This window comes from Anopheles aquasalis, chromosome 2, assembly GCF_943734665.1.
Source record: "Anopheles aquasalis chromosome 2, idAnoAquaMG_Q_19, whole genome shotgun sequence".
NCBI lineage: Eukaryota > Metazoa > Arthropoda > Insecta > Diptera > Culicidae > Anopheles > Anopheles aquasalis.
Window position 1 is genome coordinate 51,045,001 of NC_064877.1, and position 14,933 is coordinate 51,059,933.

At 37.5% G+C, this 14,933-nt stretch overlaps 2 protein-coding genes and 1 long non-coding RNA gene across 4 annotated transcripts in view; 2 read left to right on the forward strand and 1 right to left on the reverse strand.

Moving 5' to 3' along the window:
* Nucleotides 1-1,050, forward strand: part of LOC126571684 (uncharacterized) — a 1,454-nt gene extending 404 nt beyond the window's left edge. The window contains exon 2 of the long non-coding RNA XR_007607917.1: nucleotides 919-1,050. This is a non-coding gene — a long non-coding RNA (uncharacterized LOC126571684). The remainder of the gene's footprint in view (nucleotides 1-918) is intronic.
* Nucleotides 1-14,753, reverse strand: part of LOC126571683 (uncharacterized) — a 32,360-nt gene extending 17,607 nt beyond the window's left edge. For both annotated transcript variants that reach the window (XR_007607916.1, XM_050230425.1), the window contains exon 1: nucleotides 14,605-14,753. Coding sequence is in view for 1 of the 2 variants with exons in the window: in XM_050230425.1 (XP_050086382.1) it covers nucleotides 14,605-14,714 (110 nt within the window). In the remaining variant the exon portion in view is untranslated. The remainder of the gene's footprint in view (nucleotides 1-14,604) is intronic.
* Nucleotides 4,287-12,871, forward strand: LOC126571678 (protein Wnt-5). The gene is made up of 9 exons (XM_050230416.1): nucleotides 4,287-4,850; nucleotides 5,667-7,464; nucleotides 7,609-7,693; nucleotides 9,644-9,824; nucleotides 10,337-10,583; nucleotides 10,940-11,119; nucleotides 11,355-11,457; nucleotides 11,657-11,824; nucleotides 11,919-12,871. The coding sequence occupies exons 1-9, from the start codon at nucleotides 4,717-4,719 to the stop codon at nucleotides 12,104-12,106; spliced, it is 3,084 nt and encodes a 1,027-aa protein (XP_050086373.1). The 5' UTR covers nucleotides 4,287-4,716; the 3' UTR covers nucleotides 12,107-12,871.
* Nucleotides 14,754-14,933: the final 180 nt, after the last annotated feature.

The following is a 14,933-nucleotide window of genomic DNA, read 5'->3' on the forward strand; positions in this document are numbered from 1 at the left end:
CATGTTGTCTTTTTTCAACAACATCCTGGCAGCATCCTGGCATCAATCAGCGTCGGACAGGCATCGAAGCAGAGGAGTGTTGTGCGAAGTGTTGTGTTTTGTGATGTGTTTTGCGAATAGGTAAAATGTTTTCGATGAAAAGTGTTATAAATAAAATGGGTGAAATTGAAATTATGCTTTTGCGTGCTTTATGTTGATCCGAAATATCCTAGGGGGCGGGGCTACTGGGCACCGGGGTACGGTCGGATGACTCACACACCATCGCAAAAATGCGTGGAAAATGGCACCAATACATGCGCAAAAGCAGCAAGACTTCCGCTCTGTTAGCTGCTCTGTTAAACATTAAAGGCTTCTGCAAACCAGGCGCGTAACGCTGCGTACGTTGCGGAGCGTAGCTGTCAAACGGTGGTGGAATGTATGGGATTGCACTGGGCCCTGCATACCAAGCACGTAAACGAGCGTTCCCCTGTTGACAGACTTTTTGTCAAGCAGGCGATTTTTTTCTTTCGAGTACATGCTATCTCTTTCACTCCTACGGTTTGTTTTGATGCTGTCTCACCATTCACTCGATCGCTCACGAGCGCTGCGTGTTCGGATACGGCCCCGTGCGCGTGTGTTTGTGTAAGGGCACGGCGAACGAAAGAGGAAGGTGAAAATTTCTGCTAAGGCCTGGATCCAACATGGCGTCAGTTGAAAACGAAGCGCAAGAGGCAGGATGTGCTGCGCTCGTGCATCCGAAAATTTTGAAGAAAAAAGCTAGTTTTGCTGTGAATTTGTATCATTCGTTTGTGCTACGGAGCATCTAAACCCGTGGACATTGTTTGTGGGCATGTGCTACAACGAAAAATGGTAAGAAATTGAAAAATATTTTGTTGATCAAATCTGATCATGATCAATCATGTTGTCTTTTTTCGTCAGCATCCTGGCATCAATCAGCGTCGGACAGGCAGCGAAGCAGAGGAGTGTTGTGCGAAGTGTTGTGTTTTGTGATGTGTTTTGCGAGGCACAGTGTCCGATTCAAAGGTGAAAATAAAGTTGGTGAAAATGAAATTATGCTTTTGCGTGCTTCATATTGATCCGAAATATCTTAGGGGGCGGGGCTACTGGGCACAGGGGTACGGTAGGATGACACACACACCATCGCAAAAATGCGTGGAAAATGGCACCAATACATGCGCAAAAGCCCTGTAAACAGCAGCAAGATTTCTACCCTGTTAGCGCCCTGTTAGTCTCTTAACAGGGCAATTTGAGTGGCGGTGAGCGATTTCTGTCACACGGGTAGTACGTTCCGCTCCGCAACGTGACCGGTATGTAGGCGCCTACGCTCCGCAACGTACGCTCGTTTACGTACGCAGCGTTACGCGCTTGGTTTGCAGAAGGCTTAACAGTGGACTTTGAGTGGCGCGTGAGCGATTTCTGTCGTACGGGGGCTTAACAGGAGCGAGAAAATGTTCTGTGTTAACGGGGCATTTTGTTAGGCCAACCCTCACGGTGAACTACTGAGTGACCAAAAAAATCACTAATTTCTACATTTTTGTTAACCCGCAAATCTACATTAAAATATGCGGAAACGTAAATAAATGTATTAGGGATAGGGTGAGGGGTGAAAAATTTACATGTAATCAATTAAAGAATCAATTAAAGAATCACCGTGAGTGGTGCGAGCGGCCTATACTTTATTTTTGTTTAATTTTTTTTTATATTCTTTTTATTTAGTTGCTAAAATTAATTTAGCATCTCTGAGCCTTTGCATTGATGGTAACTGTTGGCGCAACGGCAGCGGTGATTTACAAGTTATTGAAAATTAATCTATTTTCATATTGCTCTACAACAACAACTATTTTCTGATGTCTGAGATGAGTAATACTCTTGAATTGTGGTTTAGAGATGATGATATGTATCTCTCATGTAGCCAGTGTAAATAAACCGGCATTTGGAGTAAATGGTGAAAATGTTTAAGTGCAGCTAAATTAGCCTATGACTGAGCCTGATAGCCGTTCCTTACGATCCGCATGCTGCGGTACTCTTGTTTAAACTTGTTCTCCTCTATGGCAGCGGCGCGTCGCTTGATTTACTCGTCGAACCATCGAACCAAGTCTAGGGAAGCTTGGAATAAGTTTAAGGGACAAGATGATGGCAATTTAAATAAATCATTAGTAAGATATATCTTTACTGTTCCATTTCGTTTAATTGATTTTTTATTAAAACTTTAAGAGCAGTACTGTTGATATTTGGTGAAATTTTCTTGAGAGCCTTTTCAAAAGGAATACTTTCACATTGAAACGCTTGGTGAATCGACAAAGAATGGAGAATAAGGGCGGCAAAGAACAAAGGCAACGTTAGATGAGCATGGGCGGCTTCAAAGGCTATCTTTTAGGCACAAGAGATTCGTAACTAAAGGAGGTGGAAGGCATAAATGTAACAAAGAAGCTGGAACAAAAGCAACCGCCCAAAAATCGTGAGAGAAAAAATGCAGACGATTGAAAAACGGGTTTCTTAGTTAATGAAATAAAAGACGACCAGGAAAATTCAGAGAAAGGGATGATGCTTGTATCCGAAAAGTAAGATAAAAATATAAAATGCTCAAAAACATCCTAATGCTGCAAACACGTTTAATTCATTGAAATAGTTTAAATATTTTTACAAAAAAAACTTAATTCATTGTAAACTACATTAAAGTATATTTAGGCACTGCGTGTAGTTAAAATATATTCTCTTAAGGTTGGTCAAATTTGTATGTGCTTAAGTTGGCCAAATTTGTACGTGAAAATATAAATTACTTTAATAAAATTATGTGAAGGATGATTCAGGTGCGATATGTTCATTTTGTTCACTTTGCCGTTCATTATCACCTCAAGCGAACGATATCGCTTCACCATCATAAGCACCTCAGAGTTCCTCTGAATCCTGTTGACTCTCAATTGATTTATCTTTGATACGTGTATAGTTTCACAAAACTATAAGTTGTTCAGATCCACCAATATTATTGTGTGCACACTGGTAGGATTCTGGAGTGCAACAAACACTTTGAATGGTCTTTCGACTCTTTACGTCGTGAACACCGATCCTGTAACTTTTCCTTTTTTTTGCACCTTTAGATGAATCAGGAGAATATTCATACATTTTGCATTTCGTGTATGCTGGGTAACAAAGTGATAGTAGTTTATTTTAATAGAAATTTGGATTTGTTTTGCTAATTTTTTTATAACAAGGTCCCTTGGTTTGATTTTTTTGGTTTGGTGTGTGTTGATTGTAGTTGTATTTAATTCGTTTTATTTGCAAAAGCATCCTAATTTTGTAAAAAGTTGAAAAAAAGAAATGATTTTTTTTAAAACCGTCCAAAAACATGTCCTACGCTGTTCGTTTACGCAGACTTTGTGTAAACTGGTCTTTTTCGACATTCATCCAAAAATGTGTGGACAGTGGTTTGTTGGGCCACCAACACACAGAAAACGACAGAACATTACGTGCGATGTGTTGCGCTGCGTTTGTAATGAATGGTTGTTAGCTTATTTTAAAGGCCATAACAAAGTGTCTATAGGAAATAGGTGAAGTCATAGCAATTTGACATAAAGCACCAAACGTCAAATAACTGACAGCTGTTTATGTTCATCACCAACCAGCGTGCGTTTGATTCCGGAAAAGTTCAATCAGGCATATTATGTAGTCTTGCTTGTTTAAATGATACATTTCGAAATTTTAAATCAAACTCAAACTTACTTCTTAAAGCGAATACAGCGTCTCCAACGCAACAAAAACAAAGGCACGAACTGTCAGTTTTTTTCATTCATTTTTCTAATCGTCGCGAACGATTTTGTTCGGGATGATTTCACTTGTTTCCTATAGACACTTTGGGCCATAAAAAAGACACATTGGTTTTAGGTGTCAATTCCTTGTAAACGTATGGTATCTATCCCGGTAGGGCCTATCGCCCTACCGATTGCCTCGAGGCGACTAATTGCTTCTTACTGAAGCAGATACTTCATACGACTGCGCATGCTAAATAATACTGTATCTAATGCAATCGTATTTTTCGCATTGTTTCACGTGTTTTTCCAAAGATTCGTATTGAGCTGAATGCAATAAAAACGAAAGAAAAAGTGTATTTCCCAACGTATCGGAACCATCAGGCCATTCGATGGCGTCATATGTATTGCTGCAACGAGGCTTTCGCATCGAGACTCTCCCATTGTGCGACAACTGTGAATATAGGAGGGTCGCATCTACCTTTTTAAATAATAAAGCGACTCCAAGCGACATCGAAGATTAATCTTGGATGTTGTGATGCTTGGATGCTAGGATGCTGTGGCGAAATTGTGGTTTTTAGGTTGGATTTATGTTGCTTTTTATGTTGAAAAGTGCTGCTGATTATGTGAAATGTGCAAATATTGTGCTGATTCGAACAATGTTAAGTGATGCGTTCATGCTGGCAAACTAAAATAACAACATTTTATATCCGTACGATGCATGTATCGTCTCGTACTTGTGGCAAAAAAGTTGACTAGGAAGTTTCTAAATGTCTAAAATCCTCTAATAGATTAATTACTATCGGTGAAAGCCAATCACATTGCAGATAAATCTGCACAATTGAACAAATTCTCCGAGATTTGTGATAGTTGACAAGTGTTTAATCGCGCAATGCTTTTGGAGCGGCGAGCAATCAAAAGGAGGGTTTGAATAGTGAGACACGAAACGGAAATACACAACCCTCGGCAGATGACAAGACCCAAATTAGTTATGGAGTTCTGCAAATATTGTTATGTTTGGATACTTATGTACGGTGTTGGTGTTCTACTTCCACCGAACGCTGCGTTTGGTGTCTCACAAGGACAAGGTGTACCCACGTGGATGTAAGTATATGCATTTGTTTAGTTGTTGATCGTGTTATCTTAAAAACGTCCTAATATCCCATTCATTATTTTACTCCTTTTTTCGGTTTCACATGAATGTTGCTAATAATAATTAATGAAGATTGAACCTTATCCACAATCGTCAAAGTTTTTATATTTTTTTGAACAATGATCAAAGTGTTAAATTTGTGAAAAACAAATAAGTTACTATACATCATAGTCGCAAAGCCTTCCTTAAGATCAGTTTTATTTTTGTCCAAATTCTATGACCACTCTGGAACGGTTAAACACAATGTGACTTTAATTTAGACAAATGCAATTTAAAATGCGTAAACGCCGAGCCGGTGCCGCACAAGCTGCATAATGTGCATGGACTGAGGAAGTGGTACAAGCAAACTGTGATATAAATTGGGATTATGAAGATCATGTCATGATCAGAGCTTCACAATAATGAACATGGGTTTTTTTTAATTAAATCATCAATTGTCATGAGTATAGCACCTTTTGCCAGGGCAGTCTTCTTTGTTGAAGTACAATTTATGTAAGAAATCAAGTTCATACATTTGTTTCCTTAATAACTTATCTGAAATTGAAATTACAAATTTCCAAATCATGTCCTTAGCTATAGTTAACTTGTTGATAGCAGAGGTTGTCACTATTATAAATGTTTTAATCCTGTCGTTTTTGTATGTTTGTAAAAGATCTAAATTTCGTCCACGCTTGTTTATTTCGTTGTAATTTGCAAGCAATTTCATTCATGCGAGATTTTACATAACGTTGAATTCGCCTTTTCCAATATTTTCTTTCTTATTTCAGCTATCTCGGCATAAAATCACCGTTTATTGTTTTTCGGTCTGAGAATGAAGTATTATCGAATAATAGTGTTCTTCTAAATATAACAGAAATACGAAATAAATTAAAATATGTACAAAGTATCGATCACTTCATCCGTCCTATTGATAACAGTAAAACTCAGAAAAATGGCCAAACAGTTCACACTGGTGAAAGCCATGGAGAAAGATTGATAGGAGATAACAGTTTCAAACAATTCAGTTCAGGAACACCTGATGTATCATCAGTATTGAGAGCGTTGAATGTTCGTGAGGATAACATTTCCGCAATTTTTTTAACTACACTAAGCCCCTCTTTCATTAATCACTTTGGAAAGCAGAGCCAAGAAAATGTCCGTCCGACATCGGATAGTAAATTCCCCAGTGTAATGGCTAATGCAGATCACATGATTTCAGATGATGATGGTCAACAAATAGAACGTAAATACATTATTCCGTTAGCTTTAAAAACGTCAACGAACGAAAAAGAAAAAACCTCATCAGTATTCCACGGCTCATCTACGAATATCGATGATCTAAAACGACACATTTTAATGCTGCAAAATCTAACACAATCCGATAAAAACTTTCAAAGCAAGTTTGTAGTATTCCCTTCGTTGCAAAAGAATGAATCAAAGACATCACGGCCCCCACTGATTCCAGCAGTGGCAGTGTCTTCTTTACCTTCAGATAAACAACAAGCGACTTTGTCACCATCGTCGATTCAAATGAAAGAATATTGGAGAAAACCAATCGGAAAGCCGACCCCAATGAGTCAAAGCCCAGACAAAATCACTATCATACCCCAGGTGTTGGTACAAAACGACCAAACTAGTGAAGCTATCAGAGATAAGGAGGGTGACTTAGGAGAAGTATCCAGTAAATTTGCAGCTGATAAAAGCAAAGAGCGCTCTTCAGCTAGTCAGGCATATCGACGAACAAAGGTGCATAATAGTGAAGAGAAAAGTTTTATTACAAATGTTGCTCATAAATCAACAACATCCAGCATAGGTCACTTCACTGAGGTTAGCTACAAAGAAAAGCTTGTTCCTACTCGGAAACTTAGGAGGAAAAGCCAGAGAAATGTACTACTAGCAAGGAATGCTTCTGTAGCAAGTAAGTTACACGAGAATGTGTCAGAAGCGAATATAATAGCAACAACTACAGAACGTACTACAATAGTAAACAAAGATAGAACGAAAAAAAAACAACGTAAGAACAATCGACGGATATTGGGAATTGGCAGAGGCAAACAGCCTGTCGGAACTGACGATTTGAGTGACAATCCATATTCTCCAACATGGTCACAAAGCGACCGAATCAAGCATAACACTGGCGAAAGCAGTGTGAACGGGAACGGCAATCTCAAACTCTACGAAAGTACCACTTTAAATTGGACTAAACACCGGACTCGACGTAATGATAATGGAGAGCGTGAGTCCTTTAATAGGCAAGATCCTAAACAATTCCGCTCATTGAATAGTCCATCTCATCACCTGAGCAAAAGCAGACGCGCTGAAAGCCGAGTGGTTGGGCCTATGACACCATTTTCCATTGGTGTTTCAGGAAATGATGAAGGATATCTGCATAACAGTGATAAAAGTGAGCTCAATGATCGTAATCGAACCTTGCCGGTCGCAGCACAATATGAAAAGGATGTTATAGATCTTAATCCAGATCTCTGCTATTCTGTAAGTGCGATGAGCGGAGGGCAGCAGAAATTGTGTGCTCAACATACGAGCATCATGCCAGCTATAAGTCGCGGAGCACGTGCCGCCATACAGGTAAGCACTAATCAAGAATTTTGGTAGCATCACGTCACTAAAACCTGACATGAGTGATACTAGTTTCTATGCTTTCATTGTAACAAATCTTGTTAACATCCCTTTCGATATGCGTATATTTTTTCTTGATTTGTTACTTCTTAGGAATGTAAACACCAGTTCCGAAATCGTCGATGGAATTGCAGTACAGTGGATGATGTAACCGTGTTTGGCCCAATTTCAAATATAGGTATGTATAATAATAATCCAACACGAAATTATTGAGATATAGTAATTTGATAAATTGGTTAGTATAATTGCATACAAAATACAAAATTCATATAAATAGGCGCCTTTATGGTTTTTAAAGCATTTGATAGAATATAAGGGTTATAGCCATCCGAAATGGATGTTAATGTTAATACAAATGCTACGGTCGCTTAACCGTGAAAATACTCCCTATTTGAAACATGCAACATGAGACACCCGACGATGCTTTTGTTCGGAGTTTTTCCGTTTTGTCATGCTTCCGTGACTGATTTCTAATTTTCTACGCATGATATACAATGCCTGTTGTTCGATCTTGGTACTGTATCACATGCAGCCTTCGGCGAAATGTATCCCTGCCGTAAGATAACAGCATTTGGCAATCTAGCAGCAGTGCGTTAAATTTAGGTAACAATATTATTTTACATTACTGAGGTTAAAAACTCATGGCAGCATTGCAATTATTGTAACCCTGCTATTTTCATTTGAACGATACGTTGAAGTGGCCCTTATAGTCAGGATGTTGAATACTAAAAACAATACAGTAAAGTTGCATTTGGGAAAAAGCTGATCACCCGTTACTCAAAGTATTTATTGTATCATAGCAGAAAATACGAAACAAGCATTTCACGTTTTTCTGCCTTAAAACATGCAACAGGTGGTTCATTAGTCGCAAAATAATCTGCTCTGCCAATATGTCTTCCCGTGTCCATCAACCCTCCAACCTCGGGATAATGTATTCCCCTCTCACATCAATGCGTCGGATCGACTGAAATTTTGTAATGATTCAAAAAAAAAAATTTCCCCATTCTATCTTATCTTGTAATAACTTCTTATCCTGAAGCACCATTACTTCTAAATCCACACGTGTAAAACCAAAAATAGCATAGGGGACGACAATTCGTTCTAAATTTTGACGAGGTCACAGGGCACAGCTGTGTTACTCATTTTATAACGACAAACCGCGACAACATATGGCTCGTACGTCTATATATATATAAAAAAAATTATATTACTCTTTTTAAATGCAAGTGATGAGCATTAATTACATTTAATAATTATTAACGAATTTTTTTAACAAATATAAGGACGAGCAAGCCAAATGTTTAACAATCTAATTTTATTAACTCGGAAAATATCATCATCGTTTCCTTTTGCGGAAAATTTAATTCCCAGTGGTGTGAATGGAGTCTGTAAGCTTATTAACTGATGCTGTCAGCTTATGAACAATGCATAACGCTATACAAATTTAATGAACTTCGTAACATGCGGAAGCTTTGCCAACCTAAATGAGAATCATGAAAGATGAAAATCTCTGTTATATCTTAGACCAACAGTAATCCCGTTCTGCTCGAATAGGGGCATTCAAGTTATTCTCTAGAAACGAGTAGTTTACATAAAACATCCGAATCCTGGAATAATCATCCTTCCAAACCTTATATTTAAGCTTGACTAGAAACTTGAGAATATTCGGTGGTCAGAACATACAACCAGAAATATGATCTAAACATCACAACATTCTTGTCATTGTATATAGTTGAAATACAATGAAGTATTCATATTTTACACAGCGTTGACAGCTAATTATTACTTTAGTCTTCAACTTACTCATGGTCGAATCACGTGGTCTACAAGAATAGCATGTTTTAAATAAATAAATTTAAAAGGTGATTCAAGATCTTAACAAATTAAAGACAAGGTATCTTAGCAATCGAAAACAAAACCTAACGATGAACTATTATAATGTGCACTCATATGCACACGAGTAAAACTAATTATCCATTATGATATTTTCGCTTCACACAGCTAATTCCGTTCCGATACGGGTCTATCAATAAAACAACCGCTTTGCGGGCTAGTGCTGAGGATCGCAATAGATTGTCCCTCAAAAAAGTCATTTTACAATGTCAGTATTTTTGTTCTCTATTTTCAGGATCGCCTGAGATTGCCTTCGTTTACGCCTTGGCAGCCGCGGCAGCATCCAGTTTCATTGCTAGAGCGTGCCGCGATGGGCAGCTGGCCACTTGTGCGTGTTCTCGAAGCCTTCGTCCAACTAAGCTTAATGAAGATTGGACGTGGGGAGGCTGTGGAGATGATATGGAGTTCGGCTACAAGTAGGTATCAGTCTGCTCCGAGTCACTTACAGTGGTAATAAGCCACAATTTACATTGTGCGGAATGTAATGTTGCTCGCCAGTGGGAAACTCCACTTAAAATATGACCCATCCGTGATATCCATGTTACTAACATGCCAGTCAAGTATCTATGCAAGTGACACACTGAGTTATAGTTCTGAATGTAATCGATGTTTGCTAAAGCCGTGCTTGTATATGTTCTAGACAGTTTAATTTATCGGCAGCTACATGTATGAGATGTCATGCTGTTTATAGGCGGCAATCAACCATTATGCAACAATAATATAATCCATAGCCGATTTACTAACAAGTATTCTATATACATTCGCAACTCAAACATGGAAAAGCGAGCGAGCGCGTTGCGTTCAATTATTTATTAATAGTAGTCAAAATATCTTTAATAGCCGCTATACTAATCCAATTTATACTTATTTCAATCAGTTCATATTACTATTTAATTAAAATTTTTGCTTTTGTTGTTGCTTTTTACAGGTTTTCCCAAACATTCATTGACACCAAAGAAAAGGAAAAAAAACGTGGTACTCGTGGACTAGTATCAATACCCGCTAAATATCCTAAAATAATCGAGCATCTGCTGGATGCATTCAACGACACGACCAAAAATGGTGCTTTTTTCAATGAAACCATCAGTCCAGGGGATTTGGCAGTATTGCAGAAGAAAATAGCAATCGAAATAGAGAAATCAAATCTTACTCCGGCAGAAATGAGTGACTTGCAGGTGAGTTCAAACTAAGCATATAAATAAACAGATTGAAAACGAACATAGTAATCAACATTGCATCTGGCATCATAGCTTTATTCTCGTAGTAACTTAGTTGCTTTGAAATGCTCGAACGTTCGATATTAAGAAGTAGGAGCCTATGCATTAGTGCAATGGAGCATCTTTTTATCAATTCAATTATTTATCCTTATCTGTTGTGTGTGTGTCTGATTCGCCATTGATATATTCTCAAATCATTATTACACCGTTGATGATTTCCAATAACTGAAATATTCTTCTGTTAGTGCAAATGAAAATTTAAATTGAATTAATTTTAAATTTTATATATTATTTCAAATACACATATCTTTTAGGAACGAATTTACAAGGAAGTTACCAACTCTGAGGTATTCAACCTCAATAACGTCAACATTTATGAGAGGCTGAAAAAAATGTTCCGTAAGCCAGACAAAACGCTCAACGGAGTTCAGTTTAGTGCTTCTGCCAAAGCAAGAGCCCTCATGAATTTGCATAACAATGAAGCCGGCCGTAGGGTGAGAAAAACATTCCTTAGTCTATACGATTTAAAGAGTAAGGATTTACACTGTAAAACTTTTGATAAAAATCTAGGCTTTTTACCTGAGTAGGTTTTGAAAGAATTTAGTAAACATTTTAGTTGTTTTTGAAACATCCACTCGTAGCACAATAGAACGATTCAAATTTATCAATTTGCTAAACTAAATATTTTTACACATTCTGTCATTTTTCATATTTTGTTTTTGATCGAAGGCTGTCATAAAAAAATCAAGGATCATTTGCAAATGTCACGGCGTTTCCGGTTCATGCAGTTTAATTACTTGTTGGCAGCAATTGACTTCTATACGGGAAATTGGTAAGTAGCAAAGTTAACTGAATAGGTTTCTTTACAGTATGATTACAAAAAGATTCTGTGAACCAACTAACTGTGTAAAAACTGTTGCATATCTGTTGAAAGGTGGTCACCATAAGGGCTATATGGTTGCTCTTTGTTATTTACATGTTGTTTAATGGCTGTCATTTATCTCTGTTTCATTTCACATGCATGGTTCTAGGTGATTTTTTGCGCGAAAAATATGATGAAGCAACACAGGTTAAAGTTAATAAACGTGGTCGTCTGCAAGTGAAGGATCCACGGTATAGAATTCCCTCTGCCCTCGATCTAATCTATTTAGACGAAAGTCCCGACTGGTGTAGAGTCAACCGTCAGCTTAAATGGCTAGGTGAGATACATGGTGTGGAAAAGGCCAAACAACAAAAACTGAAAAACTTAAAATTTCGGATCTATTTATTAAAATAATTTATCTACTTCCTTAGGGACACATGGTCGGGTTTGTAATAAAACTTCATCCGGTTTAGATGGTTGTTCTATTCTATGCTGTGGCAGAGGTTACAACACTAAGAAGATTATTGTAAAAGAACGTTGCAACTGCAAATTTCAATGGTGTTGCCAAGTTAAATGTGAAATCTGTACTAAGACTATCGAGGAATACACTTGTAAGTAGTGGATTGTCAATGAAATGGAGTAAAACATAAGCATAATATATTGCAAAAACTATGTTGATAGAACTTCACGAGCAGCTTATGAATCTCAGTTCAAAAGCTTTTTTATCGGAAATGTTTTTTTTTTGTAGAGTCATTATCATTATCAGAGTTTAGTACAACGCTCTAGAATCCTAAGTTTTCGAATAACTAAGAAATCTACGTGTAATGTCAAACCATAAACTGTGGTCGGAATGATTCCTTTGCCTCGTTAGGCTTCCATGGCAATGATGCCACGGCTGTAAATAGTTTTTTTTGCAATAGATGTATAGCACGTTACAACAATTGTATTAAACAGTATTATTATTTGGATCTTCGTATCTTTATTAAGTCCATAATTATTTAATGCAAAGGCTAAGAGGAATTTGTTTTTCAAATTATTTCGGCGTTTTTACGCTGTTATGCATTTATTAAGAACTGGCTAGGGATAACTATATTAAGGATATCTATATTTTAGATTGGCGAAGGTTATTATTTATATTTTGAATCAATAGTAGCATAACGATATTTTCATTAGAATTTAACTTGAATTACAACCAAGAAGCCAAAATTGAATTGGAGGCAAAAAGAAATCACTAATAGACTATGACACAATACAATCATAGGAAACGAATATTTGATAAATGAAAAAGGCAAATTAAAGGAATAAAACTAACACGATTAAAATTTGATTAATTAATCCTTTAACGATGCATGAATTGTTAGAACTCGAACTGTATCGTCACCAATGAAGAAAAATAAAATGTCAAATAAATCGCAATTCATGTTAATCGGTTTCGCTTGCTGTTCTGAAGCGTCAAGTGGTTAGTACAAATATATTGTAGCTTCTGCTTCTGTTCAACGGCTGAGTATCGTTCAGGTGAACAATGGCTGTACCGAAAACATTCCAGGCCAATTTTATGCAAAATCCGATTTGGCTAGACCGACGAGAGTACTGACGAAATGGAAGTACTGTGCGCACTAAACAGCGCATTGTACAAGCAATTGAAAGTCCTCATACTGCGCAAACCGCAATCCAGCTGGCGAACATTACTCAGCCGTTGGCTACTAGATAACTTATTTGGGTTAAATAAAAGAGGAGATCCTTAAAGAGGTGTTGCCTTCCGTGACCTTTTGATTTCTTTTGGAATCTGAATGGCCTTGTCCTTCATTGTGGTTTTGCTTTTTCCCTGATTCTGGATGCAACGTGATTACTCTTTGAGCTAGTTTTACAAATTCCTGTGAATTGGTTAACCAAGCGAATGCGGTCCATTTCTGCCTAGCTGCCTTTTCACTCAGGATTTAAAGGGCCTTTGTAGTAAAATGTTCACTGATGTAATTCTTTTAAGATCATCCCACAGATGATCACCTATATGTTACCATACAAAAAACATTTGAAAGCTGGCTTCAAAGGTAGAAGCTGAGATTTTGCCGTTAAAGACAAAGAGGTTCGGGTACATGAGAAAATCCTGTTTTCACGTGTGTCGTGCACTAAGAACTTCCTGAAACTCATGAAATTGTTGATAGAGAACGTCAACAACAATCAACAATAATTGATCCATTTTTTAACAATAAATTTTTATTTCAACATGCTAACATGCAACAAAACCTTTTTTCAACACATCGAATACAAAATGTTATCCCGCCCCCACTGTATACACCAGACATTAATGACATTAAGAACATGTTCTTTCTAAATACTACTTGTTTGGTTGTTTAAACAAATGTTTGGAAGCACCTCACAGCACCTCACTCTTTATGAAAATATTGAAAAAAGGGTAGTTGCCTAAACTGTTTCAAAAGATGAGCAGTTCTTTCAACATGCAATTCGAAAATTGCCCAAAATATGGTAAAAAGTAGTGGCTAGCGGTGGGCAACATGGTTAATAAGAAGATTATGTTAAGATTTGTTGAGAAATAACCGATAAAATTTGGTACAAAATGCGCGGATTTCAACGCACACGCCTAGTATTTTCATGATTGATGCTTTGAAACAGTTAATTTATATTCCGGTATTTTCTTATTATTTCTCCGGTATTCACGCAACCAGCTGATCTAGAATACGGTTTTGATCCTGTCGGAAAAGGACTTCCGGTTCCTTTATCCTGTCGCTTCTGGATCTGGATGGAGAGTTCAGTCCAGAATATACTGTTAACAACAACAGTTAAGGACACAATTTCTAACCAAACCACGGAAAAATTGCGGAAAACAGCGAAAAATCAGAAAAACAGCGGAATTTAAAGGCGGAACCTGCCTGTATAAACAGACGGTCAGCAAAATTCGAACTTTTCTCGCCGCCATATTCGACTTTGATGTTTAACAGGTTGGCAGCATTGTTTACGTTCTCCACTAGGCAGTGTACGTTTGATGATACGAAGGAAATCAGGAAATTTTCAATGTTTTTTTTCATGGCATCGCTTTTGCTCATTTAAATGAACCATTTTCTCTCTTTTCAACAAACGAGCGATTGATCGATCACTTACGGGTATCCGTGGGACTGCCGGAAATAAACCGTCCAAAAAAGCGTTAGCTGAAAACAGCATGGACTGCGTTTCCACCGAGCATCATCCGCCGGTAACGTCCAAACCATCATTGTTGTCTCGCGAAGGGATTGAAAACCTGACCTTTTGCACTTTTACACTTTGCACACAATCAGAATGCGTTAATACTTGAAAAACTTTAACTTTCTTTACGGATTTCATACTTCTTAAAGCAAAACATCTCCAACCAAACCAAAACAGGCTTCATAACTGTCAAAATTTTTCTAATCGTCGCGAGCGATTTTGTTCTACATGACTTCACCTGTTTCCTT

Bases quoted from the DNA above. Each gene is read 5' to 3' on its own strand.
- LOC126571678 (XM_050230416.1), top strand. From the start codon at position 4,717: ATGACAAGACCCAAATTAGTTATGGAGTTCTGCAAATATTGTTATGTT. The intron at 4,851-5,666 runs GTAAGTATATGC...TTCTTATTTCAG, and splicing joins CAAGGTGTACCCACGTGGAT to CTATCTCGGCATAAAATCAC. The intron at 11,825-11,918 runs GTGAGATACATG...CTACTTCCTTAG, and splicing joins CCGTCAGCTTAAATGGCTAG to GGACACATGGTCGGGTTTGT.